The 20,367-nt window shown below is 43.2% G+C and overlaps 1 protein-coding gene across 1 annotated transcript in view; it reads right to left on the minus strand.

Annotated features, from left to right (window-relative positions):
• The window catches only part of ALK (ALK receptor tyrosine kinase), a 2,691,376-nt gene that overhangs the window by 713,338 nt on the left and 1,957,671 nt on the right, over positions 1 to 20,367 (minus strand). Inside the window, exon 7 of the mRNA XM_085613005.1 lies at positions 2,314 to 2,445. Coding sequence (XP_085469131.1) covers positions 2,314 to 2,445 — 132 coding nt within the window. The remainder of the gene's footprint in view (positions 1 to 2,313; positions 2,446 to 20,367) is intronic.

The following is a 20,367-nucleotide window of genomic DNA, read 5'->3' on the forward strand; positions in this document are numbered from 1 at the left end:
TCTGCCGGAGCTTGAGTCTGGTTCTTGAGCAAGTCCGATGCTCATGGGAGACAGAGTCTTTTTAGGGAAGGCAGGGCAGGTCCTTCGGGTTCTGTGGGGCTACTAGCTGCAGGACACGCCGGGATTCCGCTGGTCGAGGTCGGGAAAGGCCAGTGGGGCTGGGGCCAAGGCAATTGGTGTCCTCCTCTTCTTCCTTCAGCATGGCTCTTCGGGCCTTCTTCATCTTGCTTGTCTGAAGAGGCAAGGTTCAGGGTTGCCCCTAAATACTAAATTTAGGGGCGTTTCAGGTAGGTACAGGTTGGGACTAATAGGTCCCTTCCTTGGGGTAGGTACACCCCCTATTATGCCATCCTCCAGTGGCAGGGGGCATAAGCCTCACTCTGGTTGGCTGGGCCCCCCCATCTTCAAGATGGCGGGGACTGAGAATTGTGCTTTGCCTTGCCTCCCGCACCTGAGGGGTGGGGTTGGCAAAGGTGGGCACACTTCTCCTCTTCCTATCTTGATTTTCCCGCAGATTTTCCCTCCCAAAGTGGGGGTTAGAACTGGTGGGGGCCAATTGCTGGGTCAGCTCACAAAGGCGGAGCCTTTGAAGCTTCTCGTTCCTGGGCCCTGCCCGTCATGGGGTAGGAGACTTGGCACCTCTGCTCAAGATGTGCTTTGTTTCAGGACCCTGAGAGTGGGAGGCTCTTGACCCAGGGGTCCAGAAACATGTCTGGGTTGGCAGCTGGTGAGGCGCCAGTCAGCCAGGACACAAAAGTTAGATTGTTTTTCAGGAGGCATCTCTAAGATGCCCTCTGAGTGCATTTGGCATTAAATCCCACACTGGCATCTGTGTAGGTTTAATGTGCTGAGACGTTTTATGCCAAACTTCCTAGGTTTCAGCAAAGCCATTATGGTGCTGTAGAGTAATGACAAACTCCCAGACCATATACTCTTTATGGCTTTACTGCACTTACAATGTCAAAGAATGGACTTAGACATTGTAGGGGTACAGTGTTCATGCACCTGTACCCTCACCAGCGGTATAGTGCACCCAGCTAGAGGGGTGTTTACCTATGCCATGGGCAGTGGATTGTAGGCATGGCACACAGGTATGTGTGCCATATCGACTCTTCACTTTTTTCAGCACCACAACATGCAGCCCGCAAGGGCAGTGTGTGTGTGTTAAGGTACAGGGCCTCCAAGGGTGGCACAATCTGTGCTGCTGTCCTTAGAGGCCTTCCCTACTCACAGTGCCCTTGGTACCCATGGTACCTTTTACAAGGGACTTACATCTGGCCAGGGTGGTGCCAATTGGGGGTGCACAGGTACAGTTTTAGGGAAAGAACATAGGCCCTGGGTACCTGGATAGCAGGAACCCAGAGCACACTTAGTCAAAGAGCATCAACATCAGGCAAAATGTGGGGGGCAACCATGCAAAAAGGGGCAAGTTCCTACATCTATTACTTAAGTATCTTTTTAACGTTCCATGAATGAAAACTATTTTTAATTTCAAACAGACATCATACATATCATGTTTCCATTCAAAAGCTCTCAATAGCCTGATATTATAGCATTTAATACAACTTGTCATTCTAAAAGCTTGATTCAGAAGCAGAGAACCCTTCGTTTCCAACATTTCCTTTCATGTCAAGGAAACCCAAAAGGTCAGTGACTTCAATATACAATTGCTTGGCCAGCTATAACAGGCACTGGTAAAGCCAATATGCCGGGCCTTGGCATACCTGCAGTGTTTCTATTTACTTTTCCATGCACCTGCAATATGCATTGAAAGTGTAAAATTACCAAAATGAAAAATGCTGCTGTGTAAAGATGGCGCGCATATATTTATAAGACAAGTATAAAAAAATACCTGTCACGAAAATAATTTTAAAAGAAACCTGAAAAGACAGCAGGAATAAAAGCAGTGAGTGATCTATCAGCCCTTGAACCGAAATTGACTTATTTAGTGTTGGGCATGCATGAATAAAATGCCATCACCCACAGTGAAGAGAGCCAAACTATATGCTGGTGTGGGAGGAACCAAAGTGTAAGTGACACAGACCAATGGATGAAAAGCCGTGCGTGAATCTATTTTGGATAACACTCTATTTTCATGCAAAGTTTGGTGTATCTCCATTCTGCAGTATCTGCTAAATCAGAGAGCAATACTTCTCATAAGACTTCAAATGGCAAGTGTTCTTTTTAAAAACGCAAAATACATTTGTCCCTCATTGGCCGAGCTGTACAAATATGGGCTTGAAGATCCCAAGAAGGCTCTCCCAAGTGTCTGTCACATGTCAATATTTACCCATATAACCAGTCAACACTTACCTGCAGTCAAAGAGACCTGGTTGTTTTGAGGGATGGCAATCTTCCATAGAGGTGTGTTTAGGGAAGATGAATCCTGTGTCCACCCACAGTCCCCTTCTTGAAATGAACAGTAGAATCCACGAGGGAGGTTACCTAAACAGGAGAAACACAACAGGAAAGCTATTTTAAGATAACGAGGAATGAACAAACAAAACAGTCAAGGTCCAAGAACTTAGATACTAAACTCTTGGTCATAAAAAAATAAATAGCTTCTTTCTTATAAGGCTTGGCAGAGGGGTTCATGAAGAAAAGTGAATCGCCAGACTGAACTACACTTGGGAATTTAAAGGCCGACAGTAAATGGGTTTCACTGTTGCTTTTACTTTTGTATGTTTAAATTTACTACATGGTAAAGATCTTATGAATGTATTGTAAAGAAGCTTTTTTGGATGTATGTTGTAGTCCTGAAGACGTCCATCCGGACGAAATGCGTTGGCTATTAATTTTAAAAGACGAAGAATATGAACAAGAATTATGCTGAAAACACATTTATTGGAGAATATGAATTATTGAAATTGTGTATGAAACATTTCGAGTCTGGTGCTGAATATTCATGAATAAGAAACAATATTATATATTGAAAAAGAGCGCTGAACCATTATAACTGTTTAATGCCATAATCATTACTAGTGACTGCATAAGAGATTAAATACTTGGAAATATATGTGACTGAAGACAGGACCACAACTTGGCAAGAGACATATTCAGCCACAAATAGAAAAACTGCAGAGCAAAATCATGCTCTGGTCCACTCTCCCCTTATCATTAATGGGTTCACATTGGTGAATATGTTTGAGATATGTAGGAAATGAGTCCTCTGTTTAGCTTTCTAGAGCACTAATCATAACTTCTAGGGCATTTCCTACACGAGTAGGAAATGCTTGAAGTTTTACAGCTTTGATTCCATCAAGACTGGATTTAGGTGTGCCACACTTTGTGATGAATACAGAATATTGTTGCTCTAGTTGGTCTTTAGAACACGGTGGGAAGCAGCAATAGAATACAAGAAAATCAGCTGACAGGCTGCTGCTGCTAGAAGTATTCTCTAAAACATGGTTCAATAAATCCCATCAGAGGATCAGCATTTCACACAGTGAAATCATATTAGAACACACCTCAATTTCTAACATTAGTGTGCTACCACCAATAAATGATTTACATTGTGACTAAAATCTGTTATCACCCAAGTGCTCCTTTTTGTGCGACTCAAAAACAGGCTTTCAATACAATGCATTTTAACCGGGGATCGTGTCCACTCAACCCTGTAATGGCTGCCAGAATATGTTGTTTATGTTGTGGCCAGCCAATCAAGGTGGGGGTGTGGTCCCCACATGCCTCTGGGGGTCAAGGTGTGCTTAACCTGCCCCCTTATATGTTTTTTTAATTCATTAGACGTGTAATGGCTGCGACAACATATTGTTCTTGTTTTGGATAACTGATTATGATTGACTAATCCACTTTTGAAATGGTCAATCTCAGCATTTCCGAACACCAATGATACAGATAACACTAATGTTTGGATGATTAACCCCTTCAGGCCCACCCGAGCACCCTTTTAAAAGCTTATTTCGTGAAAATTACTGAACGTATTTATTTCCGAGTACAGTCCTAACTTTCATCCAAATTTTGTTCAATTCCATTCAAAAGTTTTTACTATACAGGAAAGCAAAGAGACTTAAAATAGCTAATCAATGTTTTGGGAACCTCCCATTTTCTTAGTCCCTGTTTGACAACAGGGACATCTTAATGATTTTTGTGGCCCTGGGCCAAACGTATTTTGGGGGGCCCTGTTTGGAACAGTTTTGATTTTATGATCCAAATTCAGCTCTGTCATGCCAGCACAATCTCAATAATATTACTGCAAATAATCTCTGTGACACCCTCCCATGCCTCGTATATGAGATCCTGCTTTGAACAAACAAAAACGTTTTTTAATGGATGTTGCATGAAACATAAACACAAAATATCTCAGCAAAATGTCTGTAATACACTCTTACACATCACCCACATTAAAAATAAATTAAAGGAAAAAGATATTTCAAACAATCTGTTTAAGAATTATTCAAGGTCATCTGGGCAAGACTCTCTACAGAACAGAGCTAGTTCTATCTGGGGGCCCCCTTAAAAGGCTGGGGCCCCGGGTCATAGCTTGCTTTGCCCATGCCTTAACACATCTCTGCTTGATGGGATGGTGCAAAACTTTCCATGAAGGAGTCAAAGTTAATCAACTTTGTTTGCAAAGTTTTATATATAGTCATTGAACAGTATCAACGCAAATTATTAAGAAAACAAAAAAATACTTTCCTATGGAAAGTCTAACTATAACTACTCTGATTCTATCACTAGCAGAGTAATACACACACACACACACACACATTTACTGATTGAAGTAGCAACCACAATCTCTGTCAGCATGAAACACAAGCAGACCCCACATTAACCTGTGCTTAATCCTCTGGTAGCTTAGCACAAAAGCACTCAGGCTTAACTTAGAAGCAAAGTGTAAAGTATTTATGCAGCACTTCAAACAGTAATAAAGTGAAAACACAACACAAGAAAAATCCTAAACCAACTTACAAAAAGACAGTAATATGTAATAAATTATTTGAGATCAAAATGACAAAAAGCCAATAAGTACAACAGGAGAAATGCAGTTTCAAAGCTTTAAGTAAAAATAGTGCTTAGGAGCACAAAACACCAAATGTAGTTATCTGGTTGCGCCGGACCGGCACAAAGTCATCAGTTCAGCCTGACCGTGATCGAACGTGGGCTGGATACAGGGAGCAAGTTAGGCTCGCTGAACAAAGTACCTTAAATCCTGGTTTGAGGAGTGTTGCGAGATCCCGTATTGAGGATGCGTAGCTCAGCGGAGGTTCCGTACCTCAGCGGCGATGTGGAATCCTGCGTCATTCTCGAAGGATGCCATTGATGAGGGGCTTGCGATACGAAGTCCTGTATTGAGGATGTGTCATGCAGCGGCAGTTCTGATGAAGCTGCGGGGCTGCGATGCAGAGTCTGTTGTCATCGTCAAGGATGCCATCAATGAAGAGCTTGCAATACGAAGCCATGCGTCTAGGATGTGTTGCATAGCAGCAGTTCAGAGGAGACTGTGGGCTGCGATGTGAGGTATGTGATCGGGATGCGTCGCACTGCAGTCGTTCCGAAGCAGATCTGTGAGGAGATGCATCACGCTAAGTCAGTTCTGCCCACAGGACCACAGCTGGGCTGGCAGATCACCTTCAGGCCCACTCCCAAGGGAACAGGACTGAGTTGGTACCACTTGGGGGGTAGGAATCACAGCAGACAGATTCCAGGTGCTGGGTTCAAGGTTGTTGGAGCCTTTTCTGTCCCTCAGACTCTGATCAGGAGGCAAGCCAACTAGCCCTTGGAGTCACTCTAGTGGTCCTGAGTACAAGATGTAGGTCTAGTCCTCTTCACTGAGGCAGACAGGCAACATAGTAGTAGTCCTACTTACAGAGCAGCACAACAGTCCTTCTGAGTCTTCCACAGGTCCAGAGGTGTACCGAAGAGTTGGCTGTGAGGATCCATTATTTATACCTGGTGCCCACTTTAATGTAGGAAAAGTTGCTAGAGGCTTACACTCCCAGAGGTGTTTGGAATCTCCTGTCTCCCTGCCCTGGCCCCTTCTTGTATGGGGTCCCAAAAGATTAGTCTCAAAGTCTTTGTGAGTGTGCTCAGGCAGAGCATTTGTGATGTGCAAGTGTGGTAGGTGACAGCTCCTCCGCTTAATCACGTCAGGGGTGGCCCATCCAGCCAACACCTAGTTTCCTTTGTCGCACTGTATGGCAGCAATACACAGAGGCCAACTGCCAGATACACCTAGTCATGTGACCCGAGATATAGACTGCAGGAACCAATGGCTGGGACAAGAAAATGCTAACTTTCTAAAAGTGGCTTGTTCAGAATTATGACTTAAAATCCAACTTTACCATTAACAAGGTTTTTAAATACAATTCTTTAGACACCTAATTCAACACTCCTATCCGCTCCCAATTGAAAGTTGTCACTTATTAAATGTAATAGGGTAACCTAATGTTAGCTTATGGGAGAGGTTGGCCTTGCAGTGGCAAAAAATTAATTCAAGACTTTTTCACTACCACAATATATAAAAGATAAAAGTACATTACATGTCCAACATTTTAAAAACCCTACCCACTGGCCTATGTAGGACCTAACGTACAGGTGGTCTAAATATATTATAAAGGAAATTTAGGTCTGGCAAAAAGGTTTATTTTGCCAGGTCGAAATGGCAGTTTAAAACTTTAATGGCAGGCTTGAGGCATGTTTCAAAGGCTATTTCAGTAGGTGGCACAATTAGTGCTGCAGGCTCACTAGTAGCTTTTAGTTTACAGGCCCTGGGTGCAGGTAGAAAAAACACTTTACTAGGGGCAGACAAGTAAATTAAATGTGCTAATTGGGTGTAAGAAAATTATACCATATTTGAAGGAGAGAGAGCACAAGCACTTGAGTACTAGTTAGCAGCGGTAAACTGTACAGAGTCCTAAAACAAGCAAAAACAGGAGAATGGAAGGCAAAAAGATGGGGAAAACCACGCCAAGGATGTCAAGTCCAACAAATATATTCAATGAAAAAACGCAATAAATTATTTACACACTATCTTCAAATGAATAGAATTGGCGTGCACCTCCATATACAGTGCAGTGAACTTAGTAGCCACTCTACATTAACTATAACTCGCCACTCTACCATGCACTGTATTGTGATTTATCATGTGATATGCAATGTCATAAGTTTTGTGATAAATGCTATAACTTCAGATGATATAAGTGATGTAATATGAAAGGGTATAAGCAATACACTGTACATGGAGGTGCGCGAGTTATAACAATTTGAAGGTGGTGCGTAAATTATAAAATTAAGGTGTAACTTTAACTTTAAAATATCTAATGTTTGTGTAGTTTAAGTTTGGTTTGAATGGAAAGAATACATTAATATATATAGTAATTGAAACATGGAGCATAAATTATACATTTAAGGTATAACTATAATATTAGATTTTCTAATGTTTGGGTACTTGGAGTGTCATTAAGTGGAGTGGATTACAGTGGAGAGGAGGAGAGTGTCGTACAGTAGAGTGTCATAAAGTGTCGTGGAGTGGCTTAGCATACAGTGGAGTAAAGTGCTAGAGTGGAGTAGTGTCTTGTGTAGTAGAGTGGCGTGGAGCGCAGTAGAGTGGAGAGGTGTAGCATACAGTTGAGTAAACTGGCCTCAATAGGAGTGGCATCTTGTATAGTACAGTGGAGTGGTGTTTCTTGTAGTGTTGGAAAGTATTGTTGAGTGTAATAGAGTGCTGGACAGTGAAGTTTAGGGGCATAGAGTTGAGTAGAGGGTTGAATAGTGTAGGGTAGGGGTACAGAGTGAAGTACAGTGTGGTATTGGGGCACCGAGTATAGTAGAGTCTTGTGGAGGGAGTTGCATAGAGTAGAGTAGAGTGTGGTAGAGTGACGTGGTATGGAGATGAATATTGTACTGTGTCATAGAGTGGGATAAAGTGTCGCACAGTGGAGTAGAGTGTAGTTGAGTCCAGTGGAGTGGCGTAGCATTGAGTGGAGTAGCGTGTTGAAGAGTGCAGTGGTGTGTCATACAGTGGAGTGGACTGGCATGTTGTAGAGTGTCGGAAAGTGCCATAGAGTGGAGTGCCACAGAGTGGATTAAATTGTTGTACAATGGAGTGGTGTGGAGCAGAGTAGACTGCGGTACAATATGGTAGAGTGGAGTAGCATGGACTGTCGTACAGTTGAGTGGCATACAGTAGCGTACAGTGAAGTGGCGTAGAATGCAGTGGTGGTGTATACTGGAGTAGAGTGGGGTAGTGTCTCATAGAGTAAAGTATAGTAAAGTGGAGTGGAATGGCATAGAGGGAGATGCAAAGAGTGCCATAGACTGGCGTAGAGTGTCGTACAGTGGCATAGAGTCAAGTAGAGTGCTGTAGACTCCAGGTGCGGCCGGTGTACTGGACGAGTACCGGGGTGGGCGGGGTTATAAGCACCACAGGGGAAACAAAAATATAATTTAAAAAAATTTACCTGCAGCAGGTCGCGTCGCGCTATGCTGCTCCTCTTCTCCAGGCAGCACAGGCTCCCGGAATGCCCTGCGGCCAATCCTGAAGCTGCTCTCACGCTTGAGAGTATCTTCAGGATTGGCCTGAGCACTCTCGATTTGTACTCCAGGATAGATAGGAGTCTGTGCCTACTCTCTCCAACTTTTTCTTGAGGTTTTTTGAGGGGTGACACTCCTCCGCCATAGCAGAGGAGCCGCCGCTGGTAAACTCGCATTGAAAGGAGTACATTGTTGTACAGTGGTGTGCTACAGAGTGGAGTATAATGTGGTAGAGTGGAAGGGAGTAGACTGTTGTTGAGTGTAATACAGTATGGCTGAGCAGAATTCAGTGGAGTAGCGTGGAGTGAAGCTGGGTAGAGTGCAGTGGCATAGAGTGGAGTGCTCTACAGTGGAAGAGAGTACAGTGGAGTGGCATAGAGTGGGGTGGCATAGACTGCAGTAGCATAGAGTGGAACAACGTAGGGTGGAGTTACGCACAGTAAAATAGCATAGAGTAGAGTGGCATAGGGTGGAGTGGCAAACAATGGAGTAGCATTGACTGGAGTGGCATAGAGTGGAATAGTGTACAATGGAGTGGCGTACAGAGGATTGGCATCGACTGCAGTGGGGTACAGTGGAATAGTATACAATGGGGTGGTGTAGATGGGAGCGGCATACAGTGGGATAGCGTGACGTATAGTGACATAGAGTGAAATAGCACGGATACAGAGTGGAGTGGTGCTGAGTGGGGTAGATTGGGGAGGCGTATAGTGAAATAACGTAGAGTGGAGTTGTATAGAGTGGAGTTGCGTACAGTGGAATAGCGTATACTGGAGTGGCATAGAGTGGAGTGTGGTATAATGGAGTGGCATAGACTGGCGTGGCGTACAGTGGAGTGGCATAGAGTGGAGTTGCGTACAGTGGAATACTGTAGAGTGGAGTGGTGTAGAGTACAGTGGCGTAGACTGTATTGGCGTCCAGTGGAGTGGCATAGAGTGAAATAGCGTGCAGTGGGGCGGTGTGAAGTGGTTTAGAGTGAAGTGTGGTAGAGTGGAGTGGCGTATAATTGAATAGCAGAGTGTGGAGCGGCATGGATTGGAATACCGGATAGTGGAATAGCATACAATGGAGTGGAAAACAGTGGAGTAGCATAAAGTGGAATAGTGTAGAGTGGAGTAGAGTGGCACAGAGTGTAGTGGCATGAAGTGGAGTGGTATACAGTGAAATAGTATAGAGTGTAGTAGCGTAGAGTGAAGTGGCGTACATTAGAGTGGCATAGATGGAGTGGCATATGGTGGAGTAGTGTAGAGTGAAATAGTATGCAGTGGAGTGGCGTAGAGTGGAGTGGCGTACAGTGCAGTAGAGTACAGTAGAATAGATTAGAGTTGAGTGCGGTACAGTGGAGTGAGGGATTGTGGAATAGCGTAGAGTGGAGAGTGTAGTTACGCATAGTGGAATAGCGTATAGTGGAGTGGCTTAGAATTGAGTGGGTATAGTTGAGTGGCGCACACTGGGATAGCATACAGTGGAGCAATGTAGAGTGGAGCCGCGTAGAGTGGCGTTGTGTACAGTGGAAAAGAGGAGACTGGGGTGGCGTAGAATGGAGTGGCATACAATGGAGTTGTGTAGAGTGGAATAACGTACAGTGGAGTGGTGTAAAGTGGAGTTGAGTGCGGCAGAATGTAGTGGTGTACAGTGGAATAACGTACAGTGGAGTTGTGTAGAGTAAAGTGGCACAGAGGAGAATAGCATGCAGTAAAGTAGTATGGAGTTGCATAGAGTGAAACAAGGTACAGTCTAGTGTCATACACTGGAATTGCATACTGGAGCGGCATACAGAGTGGCGTACAGTGGAGTGGCATAGAGCGAAATAGTTACATTGGAGTGGAGTAGAGTGAAGTGGCATACAGTGGAATAGCATAGAGTGGAGTGGCGTAGAGTGAAGTGGCATGGAGTTTAATAGTGTGTACTGTGTAGTAGAGTTGCATAGAAAAGAGTGGTGAACAGTGGAGTGAGGTACAGGGTAGTGGTGAACAGTGAAATAGTGTAGACTGGAGTGGCATAGAGTGGAGTGGCATACAGTGGAGTGGCATGCAGTGGAATGGAGTAGACTGGTGTGGTGTAGAGTGGAGAGGAGTGACATAGAGTGGAATCGCATAGAGTGGAATAGCGTACAGTGAAGTGGTATAGAGTGGAGTGGCATAAAGTGAAGTATGGTGGAGTGGAGTGGCGCACAGTAGAATAGCATACATTGGAGTAGCTTAGAGTGGATTGGTGTAAAATGGAGTGGTTTAGAGTTGAATAGCCTAGAGTAGAGTGGCAAAGACTGGAGTGGCATAGAGTGGAGTGGTGTGGAGTTGAGCACATTGGATTAGCATAGAGTGGAGTGGCGTAGACTGTAGTGGCATACAGTGGAGTTGTGTAGAGTGGAATAGCATACAGTGAGTAGAGTGGAGTGTGGTAGGGTGCAGTGGTGTTCAGTGGAATATGGAGTGGTGTGGTGTAAGGTGGCATGCTATATAGTGGAACAGTGTACAGTGGAGTGGCATACAGTTGAGTCCTGTCGACTGGAGTAGCATAGAGTGGAATAGTGAACAATGGAGTGGCATAAAATTGAGTTAAGTACTGTGGAATAGTATAGAGTAGAGTGGAGTGGAGTGGCATACAGTGAAATATTATCGAGTGGAGTGGTGTACAACTGAGCGGTGTACAGTAGAATAGCGCACAGTGGAGTGCTGGACAGTGGAGTGGCATACAGTGAAATAGTGGAGCAGCAGAGAGTGGAGTGGCATACAGTAGAGTGCGTAGAGTGTAGTGTAGTGGAGTAGAGTGGAATAGCATATAGTGGAGTTGTGTAGAATGGAATAGCATAGAGTGTAATAGGGTACAGTGGAGGGGCGCTAAGTGGAACAGTGTACAGTGGAGTGGTATAAAATAGAGTAGAGTGTAGTGGCACACAGTGGAACAGTGTACAGTGAAGTAGCTTGTAATAGCATGTGGTAGAGTGGTGCAGAGTGGATTAGCATGCAGTCACTGACCATATCATGAGTAATGTAATAAGTGGGGTCATAAGCAGTGCATTGTGGGGGGGGGATAAGTTATAGTTAGCTCAGGCAACTATAACTGCTGAATTTCACTTGTTTTGTATGAGTGAAATCTGAGCCTAACTATAACATTCCTGTAAAGTTTTTTTCAGTGAAATTCTAAGGTTTTTTAAATTCTACTTCCTAACTATAACGTCCTTGTAACCTTTTTTTTTCCAGTGAATTTCTACAGTTCTTAATGTTATTTCGTAACTATAACGTCCCTGTAACCTTTGTTTTTTTCATTGAATTTCTACGGTATTTTAATGTTATTTCGTAACTATAACACTATAACGTCCCTGTAACCTTTTTTTTGTGTGAATTTCTAAGGTATTTTGAATTTTATTTCCTAACTGTAACCTGTAACCTTTGAGAGTGGGTGTGTGAGTGGCTGTATAGGTCAGTGAGTGGATATGTGAGTGGCTGTATAGGTCTATGAGTGGGTGTGTGAGTGGTTTTGTAGGTGTCTGAGCGGGTGTGCGATTGGCTGTATGGGTCAGTGAGTGAGTACGTGAGTATCTGTATGGGTCAATGACTGGCTGTGTGAGAGGCTGTATGGGTGTGTGAGTAGCTGTGTGGGTGTGTGATCGGTTTTGTGAGTGGCTGTATGGGTCTGTGAGTGGGTATGTGATTGGCTGTATGGGTGTGTGAATGGGTGTGTGAGTGGCTGTAAAGGTCTGTGAGGGGGTGTGCAAGTGGTTATGCGGGTACCTGAGTGGGTGTGTGAGTGGCTGCATTGGTGTGTGAGTGACTATGTGGGACTGTGAGTGTATGTGAGAGTCACTGAATGGGCGTGTGAGTGGGTGTCTGAGTGTCTGTGTAGATGTATCAATAGCTGTGTGAGTGACTGGGCCAGAACAGAACCTCACCTGCCCCTTTATCCAACAAGAGTCCACAGTTTTCCCCAACTGGAATACTTTCTACAGGTTAATTAGTAAGTTCTACCATGTTGGGTATAAACCAGTGCATGATCTACACTACAGCTGCGTAATGGACCACAAGTAAAAGTCTCCAGTGACCTTGTGTGCATGTAATTTCAGGAATGTGATTGTTCCTTGAGCTATCTACTTGATCCACAAATATGTGATAACATGACTCCTCATCAAGAGAAGATAGCGAGACTACAAAGAGGTGAATCTCCACCAAAACAGGGGTAATCCTTCTTAATAATATGAAGTAAGTGTTCCTTCGTATAGTGGAGATGTCCTCGTATTCCTCTGCATGAAGAACGTGTCACCTAAATCGTCAGGAAACGCACTCGGGTGGCCTTTTTGTAAACTGTCCATCAACATGGGAAAAGGCAGGAAGACGTTTCCATGCTAATAAGGAAAATGAGGTGTGGCCAAACGAGTGGAGCTTGCAGATGATTTTGGCCTTTACATACACAGGGTAATTAAAAAGGAGAACCACTTTGATATCTTGACTGTTGCATTGTTTTTTTTTATTCGTATTCTCAATAAACAGATTTGAAACCAAAAAAGGAGAACCAAGACTCTGCTCCCAGATTACATAAGGGGAGGTGGGCCGTGCGGCCTCCCTCCCCAGGCCAAATTTAGGCCTGGGGACCCTATCCCTGGGACCAGGCCTCTTGATTCTGGGTGACCTGGAGCCCACCCTGGGCACGCAGTCTGAAAAGTATGGGGCTGCAGGGGAGCCTCAATGCCCTCGCGGTTCCTACCGGCTTCCTGCCTCCACCGGGAGCTAATACTACTCCCACAAGTAGGGAGCAGACAAAAGTCTTGCTCCCTGCTTGTGGTAGCAATCCTTTCATCTGTTTTAGCGGGCAGGAAAACAGATGAAAAGTCCGCTGCACAGCAGTCATATCCTTTCAAATGCAAGGTGGTTATAAGAAATGGTTCTTATTTTTAGGGATACCATTAGGGCGGTTCAGCCTTTGCTTTTATGTTATGGCTAGCAACAACACACATGCCAATACTGATACAAGATCAACACATTACTTCCTCAAATCACATGTGACACTCATTGTGATTGAAAAGAAAACTAATTTATTTATTCTTTGGTTTCCAACGGAATTTGTTATCCAATTTTGTCAAGCAATCTTATTTGTTTGCACAATAGTCTGTTAATCAATTTTCCATAGACAACAGAAAATAACATCACATACATAACATATATTCCATATAGTGTTTATACAAATGTTTTGGACAACACTAGACATTGAAAGGACAACAAATGTATACTAAATGAACAAGAATAAAGCAAGGTAAGGTTCCAAAACAAATTCTCATACAACATAAAAGAATGACATAAATGCAACAAAAACATGGGGGGGGGGAGAAAAAGAACAGAACAGGAGGTTTGGGGAGTATTTTTGAGAAATACACGTATTACTTTTTCAACTCAACCTGAGTCTGAACTTTGTCCAAACAGCGTGATATTCAGTTATCCCAGGTAGTTTCTTCAGTGAAATGTAAAACATATGTGCATAAAATGGTTAGCCTGACAATAAATGCATGTCCACTCGTTTGGTCGAAAACGTTGTCAACGCGTTTCGAACCCCTACATAATTTAGGGGGGGTTCTCCTCAGGACCTGGAACCAAAACTAAGCTAAAGAAAAAAAGGAGAGAAAAGTGCTTGTGTTATCACTTGCAACACCAATTGTACAGACCACACCTTCCCTATGAGCTACAACTATGATTTACCTTCTGTGAGATTGTCCATTCTCTAGACCAAAAATCGAAATTTCTTGGTGAAATCATATAGGTATTGGCTTCAAGCATACAAAAGGGTGGACAGAAGAAGAAAAAGGAAAAGGAAGAAGCAAAAACAGACATTATAGTGAAACTTGTGTTTGTATTTGATTTGGAGAGGTTCCATTATTGACTAAACGAAAATGTAGCTGTAAATCCAATGAGCACAACACAAGTGTCGAGCTCCTTTCCACATGCATTGTACATTGCTAGTACTCAGCCGAAAACGTGTCCAATTGAAGAACATAATGCTAGTATCTTCAACGCGTAACATACAGTGCTCGTTCAATTTTAAGTACCGGTCTTTTCATATCAAACGCACTGAGCTTTTTTCACAAACAAACGTCTTTTGCACAAATCCTGTTTTGATGTGTTTTCCCGCGTCTCTTTCAGTAAACACCATCAAATGCGGTTTCCCTAGAAGAGTGATTTAAGGACTTAAACGCAACCTTGTGCCAGAGCCAACGACAATGACCAATGATTTAATTTTATACTAGCGGGCATTTGAAAAAGTTTTTACAAGATTATTTCTTTGTCTTCTTTCAAAAGCCTTGGTTCAATTACAGCATTTTCCGCTTTTTATCTATAAAAGTACAGCGTGTTTCCCACCACTTCAGATCTAACTGAATCGCCAATTATCACCCAAACTGAGCACTCTTTAAGTAAGTGCACTTCTACGGCATGGACAATGATGGAACCTCTCCAAATCAAATACAAACATAAGTTTAACTGAATGTCTGTTTTTGCTTCTTCCTTTTCCTTTTTCTTTAACTTTCCACCCTTTTGTAGGCTTTAAGCCAATACCCATATGGTTTCACCAAGAAATTTCGATTTTTGGTCTAGAGATTGGACAATCTTGCAGAAGGTAATTCATAGTTGTAGTTCATAGTTAAGGTGTGGTCTGTACAATTGGTGTTGCGAGTGATAACACAAGCACTTTTCTCTCCTTTTTTTCTTTAGCTTTGTTTTGGTTCAAAGTCCTGAGGAGAACCCCCCTAAAGTATGTAGGGGTTCGAAACTCGTTGACCACGTTTTCGACCAAACGAGTGAACCTGCATTTATTATCAGGCTAATCCTTTTATGCACTTATGTTCCAAAAATTGTTTTACATTTCACTGAAGAAACTACCTGGGTTAACTGAATATCACACTGTTTGGCCAAAGTTCAGACTAGGGTTGAGTTGAAAAAGTAATACGTGTATTTCTCAAAAATACTCTCCAAGCCTTCTGTTCTGTTCTTTTTCTCCCCCCCCCCACTGTTTTCGTTGCATTTATGTCATTCATTTATGTTGTATGAGAAATTTGTTAGGAACCTTAGCTTGCTTTATTGCTGTTTATTTAGCATAAATTTGTTGTCCTTTCAATGTCTACTGTTGTCCAAAACATTTGTATAAACACTACATTGAATATATGTGATGTTATTTTCTGTGGTCTATGGAAAATTGAATAATAGACTGTTGTGCAAACAAATAAGATTGCTTGACAAAATTGGATCACAAATTCCTTTGGAAACCAAAGAATAAATAAATTAGTTTTCTTTTCAATCACAATGAGTTTCACGTGTGATTTGAAGAAGTAATTTGTTGATCTTGTATCAATATTGGCATGTGTGTTGTTGCTAGCTTATGTAGATTGGCCTAGCCTTACTGAATATGGGCCAGAACCCTCTATTGTTGATCATTTATGTTATGGCTGCATCTGGCCTTCACTCCTGAAATTTTCTAAGGTGTTCATTGCACACAGGAGATTTTGCTAGTCATCTTCTTCCTTCTCCCTATTCAACGGAACCAAAATGCAGAAAATAATAGAAAATTAGACGAACTTTTCTGGTTTAGCTGGGGAGGATGGTGCTTTTGGAAATCTTGTTTGTCACCTTTGAAGTCTTAGCTCAGGGTAGAAAAGCAACTACTGTTGCTTTGAGCAGCTTCAATACTTCCTCTTCTTACTACTGTGCTTCAGGCTTATCTGATGGAACGAAGAACAGGCCAACAAGTGGAAGGGTAGCTACCTGCACATAAAATGCAGGTTATTCCCTTATTTGAAGTATCTAAGGTTGAAACATGGGCAATTCCCAAAAGCTTTCTAAGCCAATGTAGTATTCTGGGTGAGGACCAGGTGATTCTGGGTTTGGGAAAGGGATTCACCATTAGTATCAAAGTGATTTCTGTTTGGTTTTGTAACATATTATTTTCTTGCTGCTTGTTTGTATTCTGTCCTTCCTCCAGTTAAAGGTGTGGATTACTGGGGGCGTGGCTTGGACGCCGATCAAGATGGCCGCCTGAGTCCGGAGCTCCCTGCGCCGCGGCGGTGTTTTTCATCTCCCCGCCTCTATCTGCGACTGTTTCGGCTTCCTTTTTGTGGCCCCTACATGCGGATAGCTTCAAGCTGAAGATGTGAGCGCCGGAGTTCATTTTCCAGCAGTTTCTCACCTAGTTCCAGCTTCTCGGTGTATTTGCCTCAGCGCAGCCGCCATTTTGAAGTAGGCGCGATGTGTGCGCGAAGCTGAGGTAACTGCAAACATGCTCTCCTTGTGTTTCCTTCTGTTCCTGGACTTTATTATTGACAATTAAATGGCCGCTCTGTCACCGCCCTATGATTGAATGATTCTCTTCATGCTCTTGCTGTTTCCTGGGAGACCCCTACTTCGATGTTCTCCTCACAGGATGTTGCGTTGGCTGTGCTCTTCCCTGATGTCTTACTTCAGCTCTAGTGCGTAACCTACTTCCTTATTGCCGGATTTCTGCTGCAACCTTGTCATTAAATTTTGGCGTATTTGCTGTTTGCGCTCACTGATGACTTTCTCTCAGCACTGGAAGTAGCCTTTCATTTCCTGTTTGCCTCATCTCCATGCCTTGAGACTCTGGTTTTTGCTGTTGTCGCTTAGTGCTTCGGTTGGTCGCTGTCTTTTTCATCTATACATACTGACACCTACCTACAGGACCTTATATTGGAGCGCTTTTTTCTCATTCTACTCCTGGCACGTTCAGGCTTCTATGGGCAAGCTACGCAACCCAAAGTTTGTCTTTGTTCCCTCGAAGACTCCACTTTCCTCCGCCTCTTCTTCATCAACAGGTCAGTCTCCTCATTCTCCCTCCACAGAACAAATGGCGACATCATCCTCCACTCGCTCTTCTCCATCACAACCTACCTCCAGCAAGTCTTCTCCTCCTGCCTCCCTACCTAAGCGCTTGAAACACGACTCCTCTCCTCCTCCATCAGAACCATCTCCACCCCCTATATCTATGGAGCTGATACTTGAGGAGATTCGCGCTTTGCGCCCGTTCGTGGAGGAGACTAATACCAAGATGCAGCATTTTGAGGCTAAATGGTCAACTTTGGAGGCCCGTGTTTCTTCTGTGGAACAGCAGGTTCCAGAAATTCAGTCAAATTCTCAACGCATCTCCTCTCTGGAAAAGTCTCTTCTCGCCCTTCAACAACACACTGAAGACTTGGAAAACAGGAACAGGAGGAACAACTTACGCGTTTATGGCCTGCCGGAGTCCCTGGAAGGAGATGATCCTGTCACATTTTTCTCCTCTTTCCTCCTGAAATTACTGGACCTTCCCGCTACTACCTCTCTCAGTATCCAACGAGCCCATAGACTTGGCCCTCGCTCCTCCTCCTCAACCAAACCGCGAGGGGTCATCATCCTCTTCCTCAAGTTTACTGATCTCCTTCTGGTCCTCTCTACAGCTCGAGCGAAGCGCCAGGTGTCCTGGATGGGTCAGAGAGTTTTTCTCTCTCAGGATGTTTCTAATGTTACTGCTGCCAGAAGAAAAGAATTCTTATCTGTTCGTGCTCCTCTGCGCTCTATGGGAGCCAGATATGGCCTCTTTCACCCCTGTACTTTCAAGGTTACCCATCAAAATAACACCTGGACTTTCCAAGATCCGGCTGAACTTAAGAATTTTATCCACATTCAGACCAACGCTGGCATGGATACATCCAATCCCTCTACTGGTTGATTATTTATCTGTTTGGTTTTTTCTCCTTACAGGTTTTTGCTGGAAGTTTTTTCCTCATTGGTTTGATTCTTCTTCCGCTTGATGTGATTATATAATGTTTGTTGTTTGGGTTTTCTGTTCTACATATATTGTTTGCTTTTGTACTGCTTACTTCTCTATGACCTTTGTATAACATGTTTCTTTTTCCCTCCCTTAGATTTTTATTCGATAAACCCTTTTGTACCCCCCTTCATATCATACGATTCGTCTTCCTCATATTCCGTCCTGATGCGGTGTGTTGCTCTCCGGCTTAGGAGGCTGTTCTTGTCGAATCCTCCCATACCCCGTCGTCATTTTGTCATCTCCCTTCCCCCTTCAGGTATGTGTTCCTCAGTCATCCGTTTTGGATATGTACTGTCTCTTCTTCTACTTTCTTTCCCCCCTTTTTTTCCTCTCTTTTCCTTTTCCTTGATTTCTCTTACTGTATCTCCTGACTTTCTTTTGTCTAGCTCTTTTCTCTCACTCACTTGTTGTTCCCCTCTATGGCGTTTTTGGTTTTATGCTTTTTCTCTGTTCTCTACACATTTTATTGTTATTTAATTCAAAGTTATTTCATGTAATGTGAAAGGTTTTGTTAGCCCTATTAAACGACAGAGAGTGCTTTCCCATCTAGCCTCTTATACTCCTGACTTAGTTCTTTTACAAGAGACTCACCTTTCTGAGGCGGAGTCTCTTAAATTAAAGAGAGGCTGGGTGGGAACGGTTTTATTTTCTCCTACATCCAATAAGAAGAATGGTGTGGCCATTTTGTGTCACAAGAAGCTCAAATGTAAAGTTCTCTCTCAAGAAAACGATACTGAGGGTCGTTGGGTCTTAGTTAAGTTGTTAATTAATTCTGTATCCTTAACTGTGTTTAATGTATATGGCCCCACCCATCCTGATTGTAATTTTTGGCCTCTGATCACTTCTAAGTGTTTCCAATTTAGTGATTCTCTGTTCATTTTGGGGGGGGGATTGTAATCAAATTGTTGACCCCCCCCACAAATCGCATACACAATTCCTTGACACTATCTCTAAATCTCACCTTCTTGACTCATGGAGACTGTCCCACCCTGACTCTCTGGACTATTCCTTCTTTTCACCTCCTCATGCCTCTTTCTCTCGGATTGACTACATCTTCCTTTCTCAATCTCTGTCTCAAAATCTTCTTTCCTCATCTATAGAGCCGATAGTTATCTCAGACCATGCTCCCATTGTCACAGTTCTTGATCTTCTTCCTCCCCATCCCAAATCCTCCCGCTGGCGTTTCAATAACTCTCTTCTCCTAGATCCCCTCTTTTCCTCTTCTTTTCTTTCCTTTGCTACGGAATTTTTTCTTCTCAACTCTGACCCCTCTTTACCCCCTCACGTTATTTGGGACTCTTTTAAGGCTACCGCTCGTGGTTTTGTGATTGATTTTGTCTCAAAGAAAAAGAAGTCTTACCTTAAGAAACAGAAAGACCTTCTCTCCCATATCAAATCCCTGGAGCATACATTCTACACCTCTTCCACTAAAACGGTTGTCCCAGACCTTATACGCGCCAAATTTGATTTTAACAAAATTACCACTGATAATGCTTCCTCAATGTTACTTCGCAGGAGCGCCCGATATTATGGAGGTCGTAACAAGTCTGGTAAACTATTGGCCAGCTACCTTAAGTCTCGCAGGGAGCGCAATCTGATTGACTCGATATACTCCACTGATAATCTCCTCTTGCATAAGGAACAGGATATACTAGCCCAATTTCAACAGTTTTACCAATCTCATTATACTCCTGAGTCCCCCCCTTCGGCTGCCCTTATTCAATCCTACTTCGACAAAATCCCTACCCCTTCTAACTCTCATCTTAATTTCTCTGATCTTGAACTTGACCTTTCTATTACTGAACTAAACAACGCCTTAACATCTCTCACCAAGGGTAAATCTCCGGGTCCGGACGGTTTCTCTGTGGAATTCTATCTACATTTCTCAGATCTTCTTCTTCCTAAACTCCTTTCCCTCTTCCAATCTTTCTTTACCTCTGGCACGGCTGCTGGTACCTTTCACGAGGCTACGATCTGCCTAATTCCTAAAGATGGTCGCGATCCCCAGTTTTGTAAAAATTATCGCCCAATATCCCTTGTTAATGTAGACTATAAATTATTTGCTAAACTCCT

This window comes from Triturus cristatus, chromosome 6 (assembly GCF_964204655.1).
Source record: "Triturus cristatus chromosome 6, aTriCri1.1, whole genome shotgun sequence".
Taxonomy (NCBI): Eukaryota; Metazoa; Chordata; class Amphibia; order Caudata; family Salamandridae; genus Triturus; species Triturus cristatus.